This window comes from Aulostomus chinensis, chromosome 17, assembly GCF_037954235.1.
Source record: "Aulostomus chinensis isolate RoL2024-O1b breed Wild chromosome 17, RoL_Achi_v1.0, whole genome shotgun sequence".
NCBI lineage: Eukaryota > Metazoa > Chordata > Actinopteri > Syngnathiformes > Aulostomidae > Aulostomus > Aulostomus chinensis.
Genome location: NC_141336.1, coordinates 24,557,226 through 24,582,217, shown reverse-complemented (window position 1 = coordinate 24,582,217; position 24,992 = coordinate 24,557,226). Strand labels below are relative to the sequence as shown.

The following is a 24,992-nucleotide window of genomic DNA, read 5'->3' as shown; positions in this document are numbered from 1 at the left end:
AAACGCTTTCAGACATGATGAAGTACATCCGTATTCCATCCGCTAATCATAATTGTGTTGAAGTAGACACAAGTGTGTCTAAAAGTGGTACACTCAGACAGTGCTGATTAGCTCATAATAAGCCTTCGAGCTCTATGAATATGCAGTTAGTGTTTTGCTGTCGTCGGTCAAAACAGAGAACATAATGGTACAACAGGATAAAGACGTGTTTATGTACAATTAAATGAGAAATAGTTTGTGGACGCAATAAAACGGCATTTCAACAAGTCCGTAAATGCAAGAGTTCATTTGTTTTCATTCATGACAAGGATCTGTCTGCTGGACGACTTGGGCTGCTTGATAATGTCAGTTATGATTCTAATTTAAATAAAGTCCAACGTCAGTTGTTGGTTTTTTTGAAAGACAATTCAGCTGCCAAAGTAACTCAACAATGATTTATCACAGCTTTTATGTCCCCAGCGCCAATTTAAACCTCGTAATGGACTGGAGAGGTCCTCACAAATCTCTCGGTGTCCCCCGGTCAGGTGAGAATGCCATCGTGATCGTAGCCGGCGCCAACATGCTACTAAGCAGCGAGGAGCTGCAAGAGGCTCTTCCAGCCATCAGTCGTGCAAAAGTGCTGGTTTGCCAGCTGGAGATCAGCCCGAAAACATCTTTGCAGACGCTTCGCATGGCTCGGGAGAGCAAAGGTCAGTGGCTGTTCATCATTCATCGCAGGTCATTGAGAGGACCAAAGTAAATTATTAGCCATTGTGTGTATGCAACTGTGTGATGTGTTCTACGAGCACAGTAGGAGCAATGAACGGGAAGCAGGCAGGTTCTTATGACAGATATTAAAGAAGCTATGAAAAGCAGCTCTGGCAAAAGTGAGAGCAGACGGAAGACACTGTAAATAGGCATAAACCACCAGCTTGAGAGGAAACAAGAGTATTTACATATATTTTGGGGAAAATATATTTATATAGCTTACAGAGGAAGACACTTAGCCAGTCTGGCTAAAATCTTTTATACAACATTTTCAGTGGCAGCTGTGGCTTCTTCTTCTTTACCCACGAGAATTTTATTTATTGGGGGCACATTTTAATTAATTTGAATTTAGGAAGTGCCATTTTGTTTGGATGGATTCATTTATCAGTTGATCGTTTGTAGAGACAAAGAGCGGTGAAATGATGTACGTGCTATGTTTCTATCCTCAGTGCCGCACCGGACTGGCAGGATAGAGTCATGTGCCCGTGTCCGTTCAGCCACAAAATGGTAGAAGGAGAAATCTAGACAATACAAACAGGGTATCTGACTTCATGTGCTGCAAGGAACCTAAATTACTGAAGAGTTTTGACGGTAACAACAACTTAACTGCCCCAACAATCACGTCCATGTCTTCTTTATCCAAAAACTAGAACTGTTCCATTTCAACACTACTTTGATCGAGCGCCGGCGGTTTAAGTTTTCTCTGAAATCAAAGTGTACTGAGCATACAACTGGATTAAGAAGACGTGGCTTATACTGGACGATGCACTTGAGAGTTAGTAAGTAAAGGTTTTTGGGCAGTGTTGCTGTTGTTAGCCGTCACACTCCATTAGCTTCAAGCTAAATATATGTAGCTGGCTCTTTCTGCATTCTGGAGTCACAGAAAATCGATCCGGGAGGGCAAAAAATGAGCCCAAGACATCTATTCGTGAGAACTCCAAAGGTAATACATACTTTAAGACAATGATCTTTGGCCATTTGTGTCCACAGTGGCAGCAGAATTTACAATCTTAAAACATAGGCTATAGATCTTAGGCCCATTTATCATGTCTGTAAGATGTCAGGTGCCTGCTTTTATTCTGTACTCACCTTGCAACAGTGAAAGGCCTCCTGTACTCATCAAGTGAGAGAAGTGTATTTTCATGACTGTGGAGTCTTTGCTGCCTCAGTTCTGCGTCACCCACCGTTATTGTACACGAAACTCAACATGGTCCTTGTTGTCCCACATGGAGCCCCCTCCTCCTTCCACCTTTTTTTTTTTTGATAACCTGGTTACTGAGCTACTGGTAACAGTGTCCTATTATTAGAAGCCTACAGCGTCATTTAAGACGTCAGGGGAGCCTCTCACCTCTGTCATCGGGACCTGTCACTGGTAATCGCTTGCTGCAGGCTGCCAGAATGAAAGAGTCGCAGCCATAACTGTGTTGCAGATGGGATACCCAGATGGCCTCGCCGTACGCCACCCTCTTTCCTTCCAGCCCCCTCCTCACTGCATCAACCATACCACGGGATTAGGCTCAGCATGTGGCAGCGGAGAGGCAAGGCGAGCGTTGACGCTTGGCAAAGATGCCACCTCGACATTGCGGCACCACGGCATTGCGTAAATGGAGTTCTCTGGAGAGACTGGGTGTTAATGGGTTTGCTGGTGAGGATTTAATGATGCCAGGGTGAAGCGTCGCTCAAATTACACAAATGTCACTATCACATCCCATACTGGCGATGCCAACTTCCAGAAAAACTTGCCAAGATAAACTAATAACAAATTGTACTCCTTGCATCTACTATAGGAGAGAAAACATGCATACATGTATATGTGTATTGTATTATATTATATAGTGTACATTAATGGCATGAAATGAATTCTAGGAACGGGAAAATTGGTGGAGTTGTGTAGTTATACTCTTTCGTCTTACGTCTTCACCCCCCCTCCTCCTTGTCTGCGCAAGAAGCCGCTTTTATATTTCTCACCACATGCAATTAGAGCCACTTAAAACCCTTTCACACACTCGCTGATGACTCATTTCTTGTGTGTGTGTGTGTGTGTGTGTGTGTGTGTGTGTGTGTGTGTGTGTGTGTGTGGATAGAAGAGTGTGTGAGCAATCTCCATCTTCATCTGTTTCCTTCTGATCTTGTTTTCACCTTTCCTCTTAAATCCTGTAGCTGTAGTTTTATGTCTTATGAACTGTTTCTCCCAGCATTCTTTGCTGCAGCACATCTGTGACCAGACTTTGAACTTCAGAGCAAAAAAGCCCAGAGTCATGACACACACACACAATACACTCCTGCCAGACATGACTCAGTGTGGGCGCATCCCAGTATTACCACATCTGTCCCAGCAGCTGTGTGTGTTTGTGTGTGTTTGTTTATGTGCTAGAGTGGGTTTTTGTGGTTTCACTAACACCTGGAGAGAAAATTAGAGCAACCTGAGACGTGCTGGTCAATGTGACGTCTGCAGTTCTGCCCCCCCCCCCCCCCCCCCCCCGCAGCACAGCAGATCCCAGTGTGCATCAATGTATGAGGATTACAAACAAGCTGTTCTTGTGTGTCCATCCGTAGTTGCATGTATACTTCATGAGCCCATGCATGCAGCATCAACACTGAAATGACAAGCTTGACGCAAACACTGTGGTCACGCCACAGATGGCGGATACAGGAGCAGAGCGAGGAAGACAACATTCGACTCCCTCCTCGGTTTTGTCCATGGCTACAAATACTAACATGAATATTGACCGTAGTCTGAGTAAGACAACAGGATGAGTAAGCTTGTCACATGACTCAGTGATATTTTCACTTATAATCCTATCAACATAGTAGTCATGGCCGGTGTTTCACTCATTAACATCAGAATCAGGCTCATGATTGTTACACTTTAGGTATAAAATGCGATATTAGAAGGTCAAGAAATGACTAGACTTGTAAAATAGTCTGTTGTTAGTCTTGTGTACTCAGCAGAGGTGCGACATGACATCATCATCTGTATATGTTTCTATTCAACCAGGAAATTATCCGTTGCAATGTTTGAATTTGGATATATTAGACCCAGAGGACGGCGTAAACTTTGTGAATTGTAAAAAAAAAACACATTTTTTCTTGAGTTCCAGAACATCTGGAAATGCACATAAATCACACATTCATTGTTGATGATGAGCGAGGAGGAGACTTCAGCGAAACTGGGCAGATACCAGAGATATCCCTTTCACTGGGGATTCAAGTCGATGTTTGAATCCAGAGTCAAGATTATCTATTGACAATCCAGTTGCCAGATGTCTACATTTTAATCTTTTTTGTTGATGGTTTATTGCTCCTAAGTCTTCCATTTGTCTTATTCCGTCATGTGACTCACATTGTGCTGCATCTTTTGCATGATGTGTCGTCCCACCACATTTAAAGACGTAGAACTATCCAGAAATGGGAAAAGCCAGCTGTGTCTTCATGGCTGCCTCTCTGATGTCCCTCCAAGAATTCTGCTTGTTTGTTTTCTCAACCAAATGAATTTAAATTGAGAGCAGCACAGCGCTCGTTTTCCAACCATCCTTCATCGGCGGCATTAACGGTGCTGCACGCAGGAGAAGTGACAGAGACCATTAGTTGTGTGATGAGAGAAGAAAGTGACACCTCTGTACACCAGGCCCATTGCTGCTTCCAGCGGGTGTATTTGTCTAATTGTCCCTCTTAATGTCTTACAGAAATGTTTGATCCTGCTGCTGACGAAGCAAGCAGACGTTTTTTTTTTAGGAAAAGCAATAAGTAAAAAGGCTTTATTTACTCTGGCGTGCTTGTGGTTTAAAACACCTGCTGCTGTGTCGTGAAGACAGCGACATCCGACACTGATGTCAAAATGTTAATAACATCATATTTAAGCAGTGCGTCTCAAATGAAAGCGTGCAATGAAATGCATTCCCCTCACAGTAAGAACAGTGATGTGTATGGTATCTCTTCATTTTAACTGCAGCGGCATAAAGTTTGGAGCTGCAAGAGGCATCCATCTTTTAATTGACCTTACTGGTGAGCGCTTGCTGAGATTCCCTCAAATATGACTTTTTTGTTGTCATCTTTTTCATCCTCGAGAGCCCTTCAATGTTCTTTTGACAACCGAATGTGCAGTTGGCCTCTGCTCCTTTTACGTGTTTGCAGAAAAGAACATTCTTCAGACTCAAAGAACAGCTGACATAGTAATTCAAATATTAAAATCACAGTAATTCTAAATTCAAGCTGGATCCATTTGACACTGACCTGGATATGCTGGGGTCACAGTCAACCTTCCACACTGATGAAAGCATCATGTAGACACAGATGGTGGCACATTTTAAGATGGAGGAAATTCAAGAGTAAGGATAAGTTACAGAGATCCTGACTCACAAATAGGATAATCAAGTTCACAAATACATGTTGTTGTTTTTTTACCTCTTGTATTGCTTATATGTCACTCAGGAGTGCAGTCAAAGCCAGCCATCCATATTTAGCTTGAAGCTAATGGCGACTGGTGCCGGAGGACAGCAAAACTGCCCAAAACTGTATGTTTATAAGCTTTCAAGTGTGTCTCCTGCTTTAATCCACTTCTTCTTTATCCAGCTGCTCATTTATCTGCTAACACTGTGGTTTTGTGCTACTGTGAACTAGCGTTAGCAAGTTGGTTCAGCTGAATGCCCCAACTGGTCACTCATTCACTGTGGCGACAAACTCCAAGTGTCATAGTTTGTTTTTTGCTGATGTTTGAGCATCATTAGCATACAGCTGGATTCAGAAAATGTGGATTATACAGGAAAATGTGTTCTGAACAAACATTTTAGACAGTTCTGCTGCTGTTAGCCATCAATCACTGTTAGCTTCAAGGTAAGCATATATGTGGCTGGCTCTTTCTGTACTCTGGAGTCACTAATATGAAAAGCAGGAGGGGACAAAAATAGTCTGTGAGCTCAAGACATCTATTTGTGAGTACTTTTTTTGGGGGGAAGAATCATTTTCGAACTACAAAAACGAAGATGAGAGGCTGATCCACACGGCTGAGGAAAGTCTAGGGAGGAATCCAAATGTATGCAATACTGAAACACACATTTCACACTTGTCTTGGAAGCCAAAGTGATGGAAACTGAAGTGCAATTGACAGAAGACAGTTGACGGAAAGATCTTCTTTTTTTTTTTTCTCATGCTGCCATACATGCAGTACATTGTGTGTGTGTGTGTGTGTGTCTCTGTGTGTGTCTGTGTCTGTGTGTGTGTGCTGGAAAAAGGGAGACATTAATTCCACTTTTACTCGCGAGGAACCCAACATCCACCTCAAAGCGCCAGGTGGCCAAAGCCCTGCGCAAACCCACGCAGCTGCTCTCTTATGTTCCCACGCAAACACAAACAGAATCTAGGTACACACTTTTGCACAACAGACTTTGATGTCACCAACACTGAACATACATCTCCCTAACACACACTTGCATGAGGCTTTATTTTGTATACAGCGATATCAGAATTAATCACTTCGTCAAGCTGGGCTTATCCTCACACATACACAGAAATCACGGTATTAGCTGCATTAATGCGAGCTGCTCATGAATATGCATCCAACTGCGATGTGCAACACGTACGGAGGATTACTTCTGACAAACACTCTGGCTCTCTCCCGCTCTTGAATGCAGACGCACACACACGCTAGAAAGGGTCACAACTCATCTCACCCACTCTCTGACACACATATATAGGGTTACGTGCTTCATGTTGTATCTGCTGCACACACAAACGCAGGGGTTACGGCTGCAGGATGTGAGCCTGTTTCCACCAGCTTGTTTTCCTGTGTTCTTTCCCGGGGAATGCTAATTTAATCGTTTAAAAGGTGCCTTTTTTGTAGAAGCTTATCCACTTGAGCTTTGCCCGTTAAGAGCAATCCCCAGCGGTAGCCCACAATGCTTTGTTCCCATTGAAATTTTAATTAAGGCACCACCAGACATTGACAGTGAAGCTCAGAAAATTGGATAAAAAAGTGTCACATAAATGAGGAATGTGTCCTTAAAAACAAACTATTATTCACATCTTAAGTCTTGGTAGAGGGGCCCTTTTGTGCGTTTCCTTATTTTCTGCCATGTAATGTTACAATCTTAGATAATGATAATAAAATAACGAACAACATTTTGTAAGTCTTTAACTGCCACCTGATTAAGTTATTTATCCACAGTTCACATGTAAACTCATTTGGCGATTCCATCCCTCCATCCATCATCCATCATCCATCCATCCCTCCATGTTCCCCCTCTCCTCCTGTTGAGGGTGGTGGGGGTGGAGCCTATCCCAGCAGCCTTCACCCTGGACAGGTCACCAGTCCATGGCAGGGCCAACACATAGAGACAGACAACCATTGGCTCTCCCAGCCACGCCTACGGTCAATTTAGAGTCTGGATTAACCTGGTCCCTCTTGATGTCTTTGGACTGTGGAGGAATCTGGAGTACCAGAGAGAACCCAGCAGGAACAGGGAGAACATGCAGACCCACCCAGAAAGACCCCGTGCTCCAGCCGGGGCTCCACCCACAACCTTCTTGCTGGGGGGCCACAGTGAGGACCACTGCTCCACCGTGCCGCCCTCATCTGGCGATTGCTTTAAGAGCTGTTTGTATATACATGTAAAAATATGACGCGCAAGATTGAATGGCTGTTAGAAAAAGAGTGTAATGATCAGGAGAGTCTGCAACCACGGCCGGAGCAGTGCGAAGCAGACGATTACTGCTAGTGGGTTAGTTACCATACGATCGTAGTTCCCGACAAACACAGCATCATCAGTGCGTCTTTGTCTAGATATCACAGTTTGGGCCTTGGCGGAGTATTGAGACACTACTCGTTCTCTACGTCCGTGCTGAGCTGAGGTCAGCTGGTCTTTGTATGTACATTGCCAACTGCTAAAGGCATACAGACATACAGAGATGCTGCCCCTCAGGAGGCTTCCTCAGGCTGGCCAATCAGAAGAGAGTGTACTTGAGTGTACTATGGAGGGGAGACGAGCTGTCGGTAGAAAGGGCCAGGATTAGATCACTCATGTTTGTTTTAACACTTGAGTGGACTAGACGGATAGAGGATTCAAAATTTGTCCATGAAAGCTGGAAAACTGTGGAACTAAGAGGAAGTAATTACCAACATCTGTAGCTGAAAGTTTACGGTAGTAAGTATGGAACAATAACAAAAGGTGAAAGTCACTAATGTGAATGCCTTATAGTCCTGGAGACGAGCGCAATAATGGGACTTTGTCACTGTGGGCATTAACAGTTTCTTGCTGTTGCTATTATGACATCTCGTGTCCTTGTTTTGTCCACCTTTTTCTGGTGTCGTCGACATTTGTACCTTGTTTTTATCCCAAATGCACCTTCAGTTGAGGCCAAATCAGCTTGGTTATACAAGTGTCCTCAGGGTGTCTCTACAATGACAATAAAAGCTCCTTATCTTATCTTGCAGTTAAGACAATATTCAACCCGGCGCCAGCTATTTCCGACTTGGATCCTGATTTCTACAGAATCTCTGATGTGTTCTGCTGTAATGAGTCTGAGGTGATGAATCACACACACGCACACACCTCATAATATTTATCACAGCCTCATCCTCACACAATATCTGGCTTCCTAACTCATACATCCAAGCAAGCCGAGGAAAAAGAAACCAGTCCCACACGGCAAAACAGTGGGTTATGTTGTATCCACCAGTAACACAGTTTACATTGATGATTTACCACTCATAGTCAGGGTTGCCAGCTCATGCCTCTGGCATGTGACGCAGACATTCAGCTTCATTTCTCATGCAGCCTAAACAATTCTCACGCCAAAACACTGCAGCAGCGTCGAGAGTAGCAGGCAAACGCTGAGTTTGTGGTGGCGTGCTGTTAAACTGAGCAAATGCTGGTCACGTGCCGTAGTCAGCGAATGTTAGCGTAGCCCTCTGAACGTCTGTTCACACGGGTGGAGAAGCTTCGACACCACTACGCTGCGCTGGAATCTACAAAAATGGTTACACACAGCATGACAACAGTGCATTAGCATGGACACGGACTCTGAAAACGGTCTTGAATGGTCCAGTCCAGGAGTACCAAAACCTTTTCCCTCATCAGGCCATATTTGACCTCCTTGGGCCCACTACAGGAAGCCCTGCTCTAAACAGTCCTTTTCTTTTTTTTAAACCGTGTAGATCTTTAATGTCTTTTTCACACAGAAATGGAACACAAGGTATATTTAATGAAATTGGCTGTGCACGGGAAATGACTGTCAGTTAACAAGACGAGCTGAGAAAGGAAGCAGCAGGGGAAAGTTTAATTGGTAGTGGGTGATCCTTTCAGTTAGCGCTACATGCTAGCGCACTCATTTAAGATATTGGCGCACACTCGGCAAAATGTATGTGTACATGAGCACCGCTGCTAAAGATATAGCAAACCTGTGAAATATGAAAGTAAAATACAATGTACGGAGACTCCAACTGATATGGTGAGCCTCTAGAGTCGTCTGGCTCTGATTATGTACCCTAGTCATCTCTGTCGCCGTGGTTGGGCGTGAGAACTATTTGGGAGTGTGAGACTGATGCTGAAAGTGTGAGTCACATGGAAGAAAAGTGAAAGTTGGTAGTTATAAATGAAGAGGAGAAATTCTTTCCCCTCCATAAACATCACCCCGTTTGGCTGTTGATTTAACTTGCTCATATTTTCTGACAGGAATGTTGTTTTTTTTATTGTTTTGTAAAGAAACACTCGAGGGCTTCTATCTCAGATCGTGTTAGCTTAGGCGACGTTATCTTGGATAACGGTAGCTTGAGTAATGTTAGCATGGGTAGCATTAGCGTGAGGAATGCTTAGGTTAACTTCAACATAATCAGAGGTAACATCAAAAGCAGGAGTCCCCCACTTGTGTAATTCGTTACATTTCAATATGTTTGATCATTTTTATTTATTCTTTAGCAGCTGTTTATATGGATGATTTTTACCCTGTTAAGGCTGCTAAATTGAATGTAACAAGAATATTTTGGCCTGTTTAAACCCAGCCAATGGCTCATTATGTGGACAAATTGGAAGCTTCACACCCTTATAACTATAACTTGTTTCATGCTGTGGTTGTTTTTAGGGAAGAGTTGAGTTAAGATTGTGAAAATCAAGACTTAAAAATATCCAATCAGCTCCCAGTAACAAAAGACTGTTGTGGCCTTAAGTCACACACAAGCAAAAAAAAGTATTCCTCCTCGTGTGAAAGACAAAGATCAGAGGTTTGAGATGTTATGAGCGCCCACATGTGCGCACATCTTTCCACAGTGATTCAACTGTACCTCGGGGGTCATGACCCCTGCCAGCACATCAATACCCCCCACTGTAGCCTTTAGCCATTCGTGTAAACACTCTGGTATGAAGATGGAAATACGTGTCTCTCCACCCTTTTACAGTAAAAACTGGTGTCGAGGCACCTCACATCTTGACTGTCAGGCGATGACAGATGAGCGATGTGGGGTAGGGTTAGATGGGAATTGTAGTAAAAACAACAGGGCAGATGTGCTCTTTGGCTGAGTCAGCTGCCCCCTCGGGGGTAAAGTGGATGTGAGTTTGCCCCCGGGCCTCTGTTTGATGTGGCAATGCCGGGTGGAGAAACACTAAAGCCAGGTGTGAGGACATGAAAGGGAGAGTTGGTGAAAGTGCAGCATGGAGGTAGAGTCATGTTATATATTATGTAGTACGCTGGAGCGGAATATTCCTCACAGGCGCCAGCACTCATGCTGAGGGTTTGGGGGCTGCAGACAAAAAATTTAGGGATCGGTAGAGTTTCAAAGTACATCAACAGGCATTGAAAGATTTAATATAAGGCAAAAACAAGAAAGGAGAAAATCACAACATGCAACAAGGCCATTTTTAATGGAAGACTTTAAAAAGGTTCTACAGTAATTCCTACGGTACTGCAACTGAGTAGCTATCCGACTGACCTTTGACCTACCACCACAGCTTGAGTGTAGTCGTGGTGTAATTACAGGTGTAACTACAGGGATGATTGCAGGTGTAATGGTGCTGACGTCTGCCGAGGCAAACTCAGACAAACCCAAAGTAAAAATACCACATTCAGTGGGTTCTTCCTGCGACACAACGCCACCCTTATATTTATCATATGATTATATTATATTATATTATATTATATTATATTATGTGTAGCTGTCACTCATGTTAGGCCAAAAAAGGCAAAAAAACTATTGGAGCCTTACGATCCATAATGCACTGCAACCAGCTGAGTGTTTTTCCTGTAGAAGATATTTATGTACTGTGGTACCAATCAAAATATACATTTTCACTTTTAGATTCATACATTCTTCACTTTTATAAATAAAGTAGATTTCAACATATATTTATATTCTTTATGTCTAATTTCTTTATTTTGTTATTTTTTTGTTTAATTTATAACATGTTTTATGTCTTTGTGTTGTTGTTGTTGTTGTTGATGCAAACTTAGTAAAAGTTTGGTGTACCTGTGAAACTTGTGAATTTTGGAAATGACCCCATCGGTTGTGGTGATGGACCAGGAGGGCTTCCTCTGCTTGAGTGTCCTTTCATATTCTAAGGTTCAATTCTCTACTTCAACAGAAAATAATGTGACGCACAGCAAGATACAAATCCAGCCAGAGAGAGATTCAGGAAGTAAGAAAATCTGAATGACGTGGAGAAAAAAAACAAACAAACTCAAAACTTTATGTACAGCAAAATTCAAAACTGTTGGAATCCAAACACTCACATGACCACGTGAAAAGCATGTTATTGCTACTTGTGGAGGTTTGCTGATACGTACAGTATATATATGTTCTTCTTTGGCAAATAGCCAGTATCATATCGCTTCAGAATATAGGTGAGTGTGTGTGTGTGTGTGTGTGTGTGTGTGTGTGTGTGTGTGTGTAAACGAGAAAGAGAGAGAGAGACATAATTCAACCTTCTCGTGCGCTGCTACACTCAGGGAGGTGGATTGATTCCTTGCCCTGGTGTGAAGCTGATGACTAACAAAAGAGCTTGTTTTGTTTTTTCTTCTTCTTCTTCTTCTTCTTTTGGCGTCTGACAGCGCCGGGGTGGCTGCGGGCTCTAAAAGCACTGATACGCTCTGTGGTTTATTTTTGAACTGTCCAAGGTCATTGTTCGCTTTGACAAATCACAAAAAAAAAAAAAAAAAGCAAGGGTGGGGGCGGCGGCGGGGGGGGGGATCGGATCCTCAGACCGCTATTCAACACTAGTGTCAGTCGTGCCTTCGCCCTCCCCTGTGAGGTCAGCTGGCACACACTGTGTACAGGTGTGTGTGTGATTGTGTGTGTGTGTGTGTGTGTGTGTGTGTGGTCTCACTGTAACAGGCTGAGGGGTAACGGGGGTGGCGGGGTGGGGGGGGTGATAGGAGGGATTAAGGAAGACAAAGTGCAGGAACTCTTTGATCGTCAGCCCACATGCCAAAGCGCTTTATAGCGAGGGGGCCGATCTTTGATGTCCACCCGAGGACCTCACCTGCCAACGCGGAGCCACACTTCCATCATGCACACTTTTACAGAGGCGTGATCGCGGCGTAGAGTTTCCCTGACATTTGCTCTCCCTCTTTCATGCTCGTCCGTGTTCTAAAATTCTGTAAATGTGTAATTTTAGAGGCAAATTAAGGGGGACATCCATATTTGATTTGTAACAGCCGGCGAGGACCACACGCTGAATGACTCTGACTTCAGAAGGCTACGTTACACTCGGTACACTTCAGATCTTGAATTAAATACAACAAAGGTTTGTCTTAAAAGAAGACTTGTTCAGAATGGATTTGTTTAATTTGCAGCAAACGACCGAATAAACACGGAAGATTAAATAGTCTAAAAAAAGTTACTTATGACAGCGTTTCACGGCTGAATTTGTTCATTCTGTTTCAGTTTCCTAAACTCATCAAAAACAATTTACTGCACCACGAATATTTGTAAAGAAATACGTTGCTTTTTTATGGTAGAAAATGTCAGCGTAGGTCTCTGTTTGTTCAGGATTATACAAAGAGAGAACGTGTATCAGACAGGGTTTGAAACAATGTAGATTTACGCTTGGAAAATGCTTTTTTTTTTCTTTTAGAAATATGTGACATTACTGCACTGCCCTGCTTCAGGTTACACTTTCATTTACTGCAGTTTGTTTCCATTTTCATGGTTAATTCATTTTACAGTCAGTCATATCCCTGGAAAATAAAACATGATATGACTGTAGCTTTCAGTATTAATTTTTCTCTACCATCTAACATGTTTGATATTTTGTTAGCAGATCAAATGTAATCGCACTAAAATGTGGTTCTCATAAAAGGTGTGTAATTACATCATGAAAACAGAGTTCTGAGTCTTTCTGGACGTTCCCTTCTCACAAACGCACTCGCCACACAGCTGCAGTGAAAGCAGACAATACCAGTGAGTGGGATCCTTTTCATGGGTGCCGCTCACTCTGGAAGAGCGGTTGTGGTTGTGACATCAGCTCTCAAGTCCTGCTTTGTCATTGTTTAGTCAGTTTGCAGCCAGATGAAGCCGAGCAGCCTGAGGATTTTCTCTTTGAGGGTCTTTGCCCCCACAGACGGCTGACGAAGCCGGCGAAGCCTCAACAGACCGTGAGTCTGTCTGACCTCCGCCAGCGTGTAATTAGCAGATGAGTCATAGCAAAGCTGCTAATGACAAACAGTAAAGTGTAGCAGGTAAGCAATAGACCAGCGACGCTCAGCTAATTAGATATTACGTTTTAGTGCCTTCATTAGCATCACACACAGTCACTGTTTTGTTTTGCTGTGGGGAATTTCCATAATGTGGTTCTTTATTTACCTCCCATTCTCCCACACCAGCGCCACATCTCTCATTTTAGTGCCTAACCGCTGATTAACGCGCCTCCCTGATCTAAATAAGAAAAGAGGCTGTTGCAGGAGAAAATGTGTCCCATGATAACGAAGACGTCACGTCCTCTGTGTGTGTCTCCGTTCAGGCTGAGCTGCTGACCGGTTCCCCTGTAGCTACCGTGGAGGAGGCGGGCCGGGCTGCTCAGGAGCTCGTGAGTCGAGGATGTGGATCTGTCATAATCACACTGGGAGCCCAAGGCTGTGTGGTGCTGGGGGCTCAGGGTTCAACCCCAAAACAGGTTCCGACGACGGCAGTCACAGCGGTGGACACGACAGTAAGGGTGTTCCACCGTCACACCAACTCAGACACACGTCAGGAAATCCTCACACTCAGAGAATGTGTAGCATTTTAGCCGTGCTAGTGTTCCCTGCACAGTTGAACAGTTGCTGCGTTATTTCAGTCTGACATTCATGGATCCTCTTGACTTTTAGTGATCCCATAATTTGCCCTTTTCAGTAAAAAAAAAAACAAAAAAACAACTATTTTGACACCAAATGTTTGCAAAACTAGTTCAGAGTCAGAAGCCTTGTGACCACGTTAGCATGCTGATAGTAGAAGTTACCGCCGGTCACCTCCCTGTCGATGGCACACAAGTTTGACAACTGGCTGCCTTTAATATTATTAATAATTGAACATATTTTGAATCTGACTGTTGGTGTCCCTTAATAGGGATATGAAGAAAAAGAACTAGAAATGTTTTTTTCTACAATTTTTTTTTAATTATCAGGGATTTTGATAAATAAACATATTAAATTGTAAAAGAAAAAAATTATAGCTTTTTTAAATCTTGGACTCGACCTTCAAGTTTTGTCAGTGCTGCTTCTGATTATTGGTGATTGAAGGAGAATGATAGCCGATACACGAGGCAGTGAGAAAACAACAAGTGTTTGAAGGAAAGTGTGTTTAGAAAGAATAAACTTTTATGCGCATTAAGTGTGAACTTTGAACACACTGAAAAATAAAAAATAAAAATGTTAGAAAATAAAAATCAGCCAATGGAAATATGATGATGCCAATAATATGAAAACTGACACATTCTTCTGTTGATCCCGACAATTTGATATTAATATCTTTATTCGTTTTTGCTTGTGTTACTGTCCGCCCCTTTAAGCAAACCAAAAAAAAGATAATTTGACGAAAAATATTCTGTTCTAATAGAATTCAAACCTTTTGGACGTGCATAGTTTTTTATATAGTCAAAGTCTGAGAGGATGTTGTGCGAACTATATTAGTAAAAGGGGATTGTGTGTGTGTGTGTGTGTGTGTGTGTGTGTGTGTGTGTGTGTGTGTGTGTGTGTGTGTGTGTGTGTGCATCATTGGGGAATTACAGCAATGACTGGAACTTACTATCTTCTAGTAGAAATCTTCAGGTCTAAATTCCACTGCGAAGCTTCGTCATACGTGAATCTGTCTCTTCATCATGTTGCTCGGCTGAGCTGCTGATTTGCTCAAGTGGAGCGCTGGCTGGTAGATGTGGGGCCCGGCGCCGGTTCCTCCTCCCTGATTTGAATCTTTTAAAGAAGTCAGCTGGACTCATTTCACACCAGCCTCTGTGGCTTGTTTTCGTCATAGCAGTCCCGCTTCTATGTTTGTGTTTCCTGTCTCTGAGGGTTTTGTGGGCTGCGTGTTCTACCAACCAAGTACGTCATCACACAGAGGTGTTAATCAGCTCTTTGTACCAGGTCTGATTAAAGGCTTAATTGTTTATGTAATGGATTATGTTACTGAATTGTTCCCCCAGGGACTTTAATTGTGCCATAATTTCCCAAAAGCCATTCATAATGCAGAGTCGTAAAAGTGGGGTTACACAAGCGCGAGTGTGCAACTTTACGTGGAACCCACATCTGAGGTTGTGAAAGAGAGAAGGCAGCGAAGGAAGTTAAAAGCAGGAGTGTGTGTGAGTGTGTTTGAACCGCGGCTGAACTGGTCGGCTGCGTCGCAGGTCATTTCAGGAACAAAGGCTTCGCTTTCTTCAAGGGTGTGTGACCTCCTCGGTGCCCTGGAGCCGACACATATTACTGCCCCGATTCGCTGTCGTCACTCTCCCCACTTCCCAGTAGCCCCCAGGAGAATCTGCCCAAGCCCCCCCAATCCTCTGCCGTGACTCACCTCTTGGGCCTGCATCAGTCAGCAGAAAGCTGCTCAGCCTGGCTGTGGTCGGGCCTGCTGTATATCCCCCCCATTTAGACACACACTCCCACCCCACCCCCTCTGCTCTTTGATGGGCCCATAAATCGTGGAGTGTTTAACTCTTTTGGACATCATAATCCCTCTTCCAGTAAGGCCCTCTTTTTTTTACGGGAGAGGAAAAAAAACAGGTTGTTATCAAGATGATTATTCACTTCTCTGAGCCTGTTCTGCTAACAGGCGTCTTCATTATAACCTCCATTATTCCATTTCATTTTCTTTCTCCCGCAGTAGCGACTGAAATCTCCCGCCGCCACTCGGCACTTTTACGAGTATTTAACTGTGAATCGAGGCTTCATTGGGTGCTGCAGTTTTTCAATATCAACAGTGAATCACTTGCGGTTTCTCGCTGTTTTAGCTAGGCTGCAGCTCAGCTGGTCACATGACCTGATGGGAACGACATCGGCTCCGCAGTTTACAGTTTGGTTGTCCCACTTGGCCCCTCTGAGGATCTACTTTTGCTACGTGGCTGTTAAATCATTTTCCTCTGACTGTTACTCTGTCATCATGTGCAACGCTTTGCTCCTCCGGCAACTGTCTGAATATCACGGTTTACATGGCATGAGCGATTACGGGCTGAGTCAGGGTCATGAATCTGTTCCCCCCTTTGTCTTAAATTGAGCACAGGCTTCCCTCTCTTAGATCAGAGGCTTTTGTGTGGACAGTTAGATGAGGTTATTACACAAACACGCACACAGTGCCTTTTTGCCCCAACAGGACTTGGGTGGCCTTGGTTTCCACTGTTCCGGGAGGTCCGGTGTGGAAGGCACAAGGTAGACAGCGCTGTCTAAACCAGACAGTACAGCACCACAGTGGGTCTGGACGGTCAAATTAGCCCCGGTTCTCACTCACGAGTTGAGTATCGATTGCGTGACTTCGTCCTGGGAGCAGGAGTTGAAGGAACAACTCCTGCATTCCTGAATACCTACACAGCTGGGGTATGAAACAGTGAGAAAACTGCCACATCACCATCTTCTCATGAACTGCGTATGCAGGAGCAGCTGCTGTTCAGCAATCCAGATGTTTAGCCAGCCCTCTGCCAGTGCATCGTCACGATCAGTGTTACACACAAAAGGGTGAAAGAAGACTGCAGATGGATCAAACATGCGAGAGGTCTAATTGGTACAATTAAGAGCTTTTTTTGATCTCTGAAGCTTCCTCCCTGGTTCCTCCTTGAGTCGTCCCCGGCTGTTTGGCAGCTTCCGGACGTGGAAGCCACTGTGAGTCAGCGCTGCCCCTGAGTCGGTCTTTGCTCTCCCCGGGGTGCCTTTCATTGAGAAAGGCAGTAGGCTTCAGGAGTTAGCACCATCTGTCATAACAAGATGGGCGTCGAGATCGTGGGAGGCCTCTGCTGCTCCGTCCGCGCTAACACGTTTTAAATTCAATGCATATTTTTAACGCAGACCTTTGGTGACGCAGCTGAACCTCGCTCACTGGAAACTGGACGGTTGCTAAATCGCCTTGTGACTGTGGGTGCGAAACTGCTGACATCTGAACATGATGATGCAGTCGCCATCTCACCAAGCTTATCTGGAAAAAAAGCAACAGCAGCTTCAGCGAGTCGAGTGATTTACAGGCGTTGCTGACCTTGTTGTCTTTGCTTACTGCACTTTGACTCATTCCAGAGGAATGGTGAGAAAATGTCAGTGTTCCGGTCAAACCGCTTTGACAAACATGAGGGTTTCATGCTAACATTTCACCAGTGTTTGCGTTGTCAGATTATGTCCATTATATATGTGAGCACTTTCCCGTCGCCATGGTTTCCTCCAGCGATGATGGATGATGCAGCTCCAAAATGCTGGTATTGCTTTGTGATGGCTGCCAGTAGATTCTTCCCCCGACCTTGACCTTCTTACATTTGTGCTACTTTTTATTCCACTTTGTCGTCAGTTCAAGGAAAGAAAATCTCGGGTCTTCCTTTTCCTCCAAAGTACTTTCTGCAACTCCTAGTCATCTGTATGTGTTTGTGCTGCAACTGAACCGACCACAGAATAAACACGCCACTTCCTGCTTCCAAGCAGAACACGAACGCTCCGCTCACGTCACATGATACACACTTTCAGTTGTGATAATACCGACACAGATTCATTCTGCTGTCAGGGCTCTGGCTAACTGTGAACCTGGTGTGGTGGCAACCAGCGTGGGAAATGTAACCACCAGTTCTGGAGGTTTGGAAGGTTCTTTGGATGCAGCAAACACACTGAGATCTGTTTTTAATGTGAGTTCCATGTTTAGCACTCATCGCTGTGGTGTTGCTGCTCTGCACTTTACAAAGATCACCTGTCAATCAAACCATGTGGGCGCTTGCTGTTATCTTTGTCCTTGGATTTTCTGTTGATGGACTTGTGAGTTTCTGTATGCGCTCCTTTGTTTGCTGTTCAGCCGCGGCGGTTACTGGTGCTTGTGTTAACTATTTTAAACACACCACTCATCTCACTGCCAGAAACATTAAAACAAGGTCACATCCCTGTCGGTGAAAGCCTTCCAGACACACGAGTCTGGAGAGCTGCAGATGGGCAGGCTTTTAACAGCCTCACCATACCTTTATATGTTGCCTGAAACTGACCAAAGCAATCATGGAATTAATCTTCCTCGCATGAGAAAGGATATGATTTTGGAAGGTTGGAGTAATCTGATAAAATCCAAAGGATCATACACACAAAACAAAGAAGTTTTACTTCTACTGCAAACACTTGTACCGTAGAGAACTTCCAAAATCCTGCTTGGTTCATTTGGCGAGCTTCTCTCTAACACATCTGCCATGCTCATTTCTAACATCAGTCTGAGTACCAGCAGGGAAGAGGCAGGGGAATGGCACAAAGGTCAAGGAGCGGCGGACGAAGACGACCGGCATGAGCATCACAGCTCATCCACGGCGAGCGCTTGTGTCACTTGATTGACAGGCCTCCAAATCTAACCTTCACCACAGTGTGTCGAGGGCAGCGGCAGCGCGGCTGAAGGGGGGATGCTTGTCAGCCTTGTTGAGCTTCATGCAGTGGATCCAGTAGCGTCACATGCCAGTCTCAGAGGACGATGGGTGGTGTCTTGTGCTATAAGGTACTCTAAGTTTTGATTAGAAGAGTGTGTGTGTGTGTGTGTGTGTGTGTGTGTGTGTGTGTGTGTATGCATGTGTTTTTTATAAAGATGTGAGTTGCAAGTCCCTTAAGACCAGAACTATTGAGCATACATCCTTAGAACTACTTATTTAATGTTTACTGTGTACTACTGCAAATGTTATATCGCTCCAGTATTTTTAATTTAAAATCACGAATCCAGTTTTAGGAAATACTAGGAGTTGGTGTGCACAGATCCTCCACAGCCCTGCTGCAGTGACTTGAGGGAAACTCTAAGATTAGTGTGATAATGACGGCGCTAACAGCATCACTATCCTAGTTTAGCATGTTAGCATTGTGACGCCGTTGACCTGCTGACGTCAGCCAAGCAGCATCCTGGATTGGAATGCACACTCGCTAATAAATGCTAGTTAGCTCCTGGGATATTCTACTTCAACCATCTGATTTCTCCTCCATTAAATGAACACAGCGTAATCTCTTTGTCATCACTTCCAATTTTTGAATCCTGCAGAATATTTTTTTTTTCAAAATTTGAAATGATTTCAAACTTCATATATTCATATTGATGGTTTTGGTAAAATATGGAAAACAATTTTTTTTATTTATTTATTTTTTTTACTGAGCAAAACAGGCTCCAAAAGAGATCTTTACACAGAATATTTTTTGTAGTTTTCTGTGCAGAATCTTTTCGTAGAATGGCCCATTGCAAGTCTAGTTTTAGTTTTCCAAAACTAGACACATGGCTAGACACAGCTGGTTGGCTAGACAAAGACGCACTGGTCCATGCCACAAGTGCCAACAGGTGACTGGCAAGTCGCAGAGGTCATAGATTGTCATCACCATGAAAACCAGAAGGAGCTTTTTTCTATGACGTAATGTAGTTGTTGAATCTGGCCTCTTCGCCATCGTACTGGGCTCGTTAGCTCATCAGTTTCCAAGCATCCACCACCACGTGTGAGCTGGCCGGGGCCTGACCAGCGGGACTGCATCGACCGCTCGCAGTGCTGTAGCCCAGCCCAGCTACCAGACAGGAGACATAAACACACCGCAGGTTTAAACATGGAAATCCACCAGGCCTGTGAAATGTTTGAGCTCTGATCTCACTCTTTCCAGCATCTCTGCAGTCCGGGAGTCACCCGCGGTGTGCACCAGCACCAGGGTGGGGGTGGGATCCATTATTGCTCTGTTCAGATTTTACCAGTATAGGCAATAATAACGTCCCCTGGGTGCCCCATGGACCGTTTGGCCCCATGAGTTTCCAGAAGCCTGTCAGTCCTAGGCTGTGGCACCCTGCCCCAGCCCTGGTCAGGATGAGGGGTTTTTGTTTGCCCCGTGTCACTGAATCATCCCCTCACAACTGACAACCACTTCATTGGTAAAACCATGGCATCAGGGTTAGTTTGAGGTTGAAGGGTGAGGGGGGTTGGGGGGGGGGGCAACAGAGGTGCTCAGAAGAGAGAGTGCAATGAACTCTTTTGAGAGCCGAAGTGGTGAGTAATGGAGCGGGCTTGTGAGAACCAGCGTTGTAGGGGGGGCATTTGTGGTTAAACATGAGCGTGTCGCCACATGCCATTGTGCCTTTTCCCATCAGCCATCCCCTCCCCCCTCCCCCATTGGCGTCCGATCCTAGCCAACCCCCCTTCAGGGCGTAGACAGCACATTCCATCTCTATCAATAGATGCGGAGGGAGCGAGGATGATGTATCTGTTCATACAGATGGTCCAAACCAGAGCGGCTGGCGCTGCGAGTCCAAGCCACCGTTGAGTGATTAACAGAGCAGTCATGAACCAGCGACAGCACTCTGAAGCAATTACCAGACAAAGAAAATAGCTTTATCTCTTTAATGAGTCAATCAATATGCGTATTAATCATTTGTTCATCCTGTCAACACATATGGAGTTCTGTGGTTAATTTATTTTTGTCTCTTTCTAAATATGACAACCGTTCTCTATCCACATTGAAGCCATTTGTTGGGACTATTACATTAACGTTGGCATTCTGCTGAGGTAAGGACGAGGTTTTTGTGAAAATCATAAATGGACTTAAAACAGATGTTTGTCTGAAAGAGCTGACTGAGACACTTTCACACGCAGGAAGAATTCAGCAACTCCTTCCACACTAGTTGTGATGTCAGGACGGAATCACGTCTGTCAAATGCCACAGCACCCCCTACTGGTGACAGCTGCTCTTTTACCTCCCTACCTTTAAAAGTACACCAAGAATAAATAGTAGTGTTCAATTTAGTGATTAACTGAGGGGGAAGAACGCTGGCTGTAATTCAGGGCTGCCCACAGTGGGGCCCAAGGGCCAAAAATAAGAACATTACAAAAATTGCAATAAGCCTAAAAATAATATGCTGCTGCAAATTCCTGTCAAGCTACTTCCTTTTCCTTTGCGTTATCTTTTATTAGTCATGCACCCAATGCCTGCAGGTTTTGTTCTAATTCTAAATGTTACAGGACATTTGTGTTCTGGTTGTTTCAAAATTATTGACCGGCACTTGGAAAAGCTACCTGCAATGTAATGAAAACACCCTCCAATATAATAAATGCCACTGAAAAATGTTGTGTTGTTATGCTAGGCTAGCTAAAGGCTTAAAGGAAGGGAACTTGGCGCCATTTTGTGTTTCAACTGCACGACACATGGAAGGGTTTTCATCAAAGAAAAGTTGAGCACTGATCTGATACGCTTTCTTCTCAGGGAGCCGGCGACAGCTTTATTGGTGCGCTGGCGTTCTACATGGCTCATTATCCCACGATGCCTCTGGAGGAGATGGCCAGAAGAGCCTCTCAGGTGGCAGCAGTGAGTGTGCAGGCGATGGGCACTCAGACCTCCTTCCCCTTCAAACAGAAGCTGCCAGCTGAGCTCTTCTAGGAGGCGGCACGAACCGCTGGTCTTAATTCTTGCTCTTCCCGGACCGAGAGTAAAGGTGCTGCTCGAGAGGAATCTGAACATGAGCGTATAAATCTGATTGTCATTGATGTAGCAATGTTTTCATGAAAACCTTGGCGCGTCATCACGGTTCTAGGTATTGTGCCAACATGGCATCTTAATACACTGACTGTGCTTCTTTATCTTTTTTTTATTTCAGTAATTGAGGGAATTAATGACTGGAAACTTGAGGCAACATAACTGACTTCATTTTATTTTCTTGACTTTAATTGTAAAACCTTTCATCGAGTCATAACCAGTGATGGAGTACATAAACACACAAGTGTATAAGAGCTCAGTCGCGTGTTACTGCATGACAGCTGTGGTGGTCCCAATAAATACAAGTCGAGCAGTCGTTTCTCTTCTCGAGTGGTGGAAACTGAACTTTTCGGGGGGGGGGGGGGGGGGGGCTGCAACATTTCCCCAACACTTCCAGTCTTCCACCACACAGGAACAGGAGCATGTTTAGAATCCACAAATGTTCTACTGTCTGTTGCAGGTTTCTGTTGTCCGTGTATTCCAGTTCCTCCTTTAAATGGACCTGATCTTCTTATGCTCTACGAACAGAACGTGCTGCTTCACTGCAACAACAAAACAGGTTGTTCTATTTAACACACATTTTTAATAAAAAAAACAACACAATTCAAACACTAAATACTACAACACAATAACGGCATGTTCTGATATATGAAAAGCGATTCGTTCGAGATCGTCTTGTGTAGTGGGAGGACTGCAACTAACCGTCGATGTTCTCTTGTGCAAAATTCACTATTTGGTCGAGGAAACATCCGAAACAACACACCGAGGCCAGCGGTGACGTTGCTCACAGGAGACATTATTGATTTATGACATTGAGAACATTGTCAGTGGTTCTGCTCAGTTCCAGTTCCCCAACAGGCCGGCCAGCACACACACACACACACACACCATCAGCACAGAGGGATTCTGTCCCTGTACCAGACGTGCACCAGGTGTAGAATACTCCAAAATAATTCTGACGGGAGGATCTCTGTTGCAGCTGAAGTGTAGAATCACACAACGCATCCGAAGATGCACCAAACTAGATTTTCTTGGGTTCTGATCCTCATACTAATCTGATGTCAGAGCTCAAATTATCGTGCCTCCCTGCTGTTGCTGGCATCCTGTTTCAGGTTAAGCAGCTGCAATAACACTTATTGCAAAAGCAAAGAACACTTTAGAATTATCATTAATAAAACTTCACTCCATCTCACCAATCGGGTCGAGTTTCCGCAGCACCATCTTCGGTTTGAGCCGGTTCCTCTTGGCGTTGAAGCTGTAGCCTGTCCCCGCAGCGCTCACCATCTGCACCAGGACGGCCCTGAATAGAGCAACTCGGGTCAAACGGGGGGAGACATGCATGAACTAGCATGCTTACAATTGCAATAAAAACAACGACTTTCACTTACTTTGTTTTTGACCTGGCCACTGAAACAAACAAGAGGAGAGCTCATGAATGAAAGAGCAGCAAGCTAGCTAGCTAGCTAGCTAGCTAGCTAACGTTAGTAGCATGTTACAAACTACGCCGCTACTGCAGCGGGGAAAAATACACCAACGGCAATGTTGCAATCGAAGTAAATAAAACCCAAATAAGTTCTAGTGAAACGAAAGATATTTTAAAAGGTATGTACGAATTAAGGGTGCGAATTAGCAGCTATGCTAGCCTAGTACTAGCACTTAGCTAGTTAAGATTCTGAGAGATGGTTGATTTATCTGCGTTGGAGATGTGGTCACATGATCACATGACATCAGCTCATGCAAACGTTACATACTCACGGTTAACGGAGGTGAGGAACATTTGGCAGACTGCAGATTACTCCTCCACGATGGTATTAATACACAGTTACGTTAGCTTAAGTTCAGGTAAGTCACATTGGGGAATATGTACATCCGGGTTTGGAGATGCACTTCCGCTATGTCGCTTCCTGTGAGTGTTCGTTGATAATTTATTCCATCAAGCCTCTGCTCGGTATTTTCGACGTGTTTATAGATTTATCAACACACTCGAAATTCTAACTTTAAATTAGCGAACAGTTGATCAACCCCACGAATTAAAGGGCTGTTGTGAATTAAATATACAAATGGTTTGAATGTCAAACTAATTTGTTTGACCTTAAAATCTGGAAAACTTTTTTTTTGTGAGACATTTATTAATAAGACGGTTGGACATGAAACAGAAGAGAGAAAACACACATCTCAATCATTCACCGGGAAGTGAGGACGCTTCTCCCTCAAAGTATCACACCAGCATGAAGTCGGCTCCTCGTGAGAACATGGAGACCGGAGAGCTGCAAGCATCCAGGGTGACAAACTCTCCAGGATAGCAAAACTCATCCAGGTCTGATTAGTGAAAACCCCGGGACCTCAAACCCTACTGTTGAGTGCTCTGGTACGTGTTCTTTTGAAGACTTAAGAGAACCTTGAGTGTCTTTTAGACACTGAGGAACATGATCAGTTTTGGATGTGTGAGAAGTACTTGAGCATCATTACAAGAGACAAAAGTTCATAAACGGGTTCAGGAGTAAGGATTTGTTTCTTAGAGTGAAAATCAGTCACCCCCAATCTACTCAGTAATCAATCAACATGTGAGGAAAGATGCTGGTTCCAGTTCTTGCTGAGAGCTGGAAGAGAAGATTGCTGGTATCCTAGCAACCGCACAGGGATGACAGGCTTCCAGGAAATCATTACGGGTCAGAGAAGACTGAGGTTGCTGCGCCCCTCTTAGAAGAAGTCCAACTTTCAAAACCTGTGATACACCTTGTGTGTGTGTGTGTGTTTTATAAATACAGTTTTTAGTTTAATAAAATGTTTTAAAAGAAAACATTCTGAAAGAGTGGCAGGTGCTGGTTTGCTAGTTGCTTTGCTAATTGTTTACCACTATTTTGATGCTAAGCTAACTCCTGACTGTATCATACTGAAAATGAGAGTCACATTAACTTCATCTCAGACACTCTGAATGTTTTATTTGCTCACCGATTGTTTTTCCTCAGCCATGCAGTCCATTCATATACACAATATATATACTGTATATATATATATATATATAAAACGACTAATAGTCAGACTTAATAACAAGTGAGAAAAAGGGCGGTGAAAAACAAAAGGACTGCAGAAAAGATTTCAGAAGCTGAAGAGGGAAAACGCAACCATTCTGGACTGAATATGTCAGAGAAAAG

The 24,992-nt window shown here is 44.0% G+C and overlaps 2 protein-coding genes across 8 annotated transcripts in view; one reads left to right on the top strand and one right to left on the bottom strand.

The window, feature by feature from the left end:
* Nucleotides 1-22,204, top strand: part of rbks (ribokinase) — a 36,468-nt gene extending 14,264 nt beyond the window's left edge. For 4 of the 7 annotated variants that reach the window (XM_086182190.1, XM_086182189.1, XM_086182187.1 and 1 more), the window contains exons 6-10: nt 525-689; nt 8,177-8,268; nt 13,692-13,880; nt 18,723-18,850; nt 21,568-22,204. In XM_086182190.1, coding sequence (XP_086038316.1) covers nt 525-689; nt 8,177-8,268; nt 13,692-13,880; nt 18,723-18,850; nt 21,568-21,673 — 680 coding nt within the window. In that variant the 3' untranslated portion in view covers nt 21,674-22,204. Of the gene's footprint in view, nt 1-524; nt 690-8,176; nt 8,269-13,691; nt 13,881-18,722; nt 18,851-20,830; nt 20,874-20,960; nt 21,043-21,567 lie in introns of all 7 variants that reach the window. The other 3 variants (XR_015109713.1, XR_015109714.1, XM_086182191.1) reach the window with 3 other exon arrangements.
* mrpl33 (mitochondrial ribosomal protein L33) lies at nt 21,985-23,730 on the bottom strand. Its single transcript, XM_086182192.1, has 4 exons — nt 23,593-23,730; nt 23,226-23,244; nt 23,031-23,137; nt 21,985-22,379 (listed from the first exon to the last, which is right to left on the bottom strand). Exons 1-4 carry the CDS (start codon nt 23,612-23,614, stop codon nt 22,330-22,332), a joined length of 198 nt encoding a protein of 65 aa, XP_086038318.1. The 5' UTR covers nt 23,615-23,730; the 3' UTR covers nt 21,985-22,329.
* Nucleotides 23,731-24,992: the final 1,262 nt, after the last annotated feature.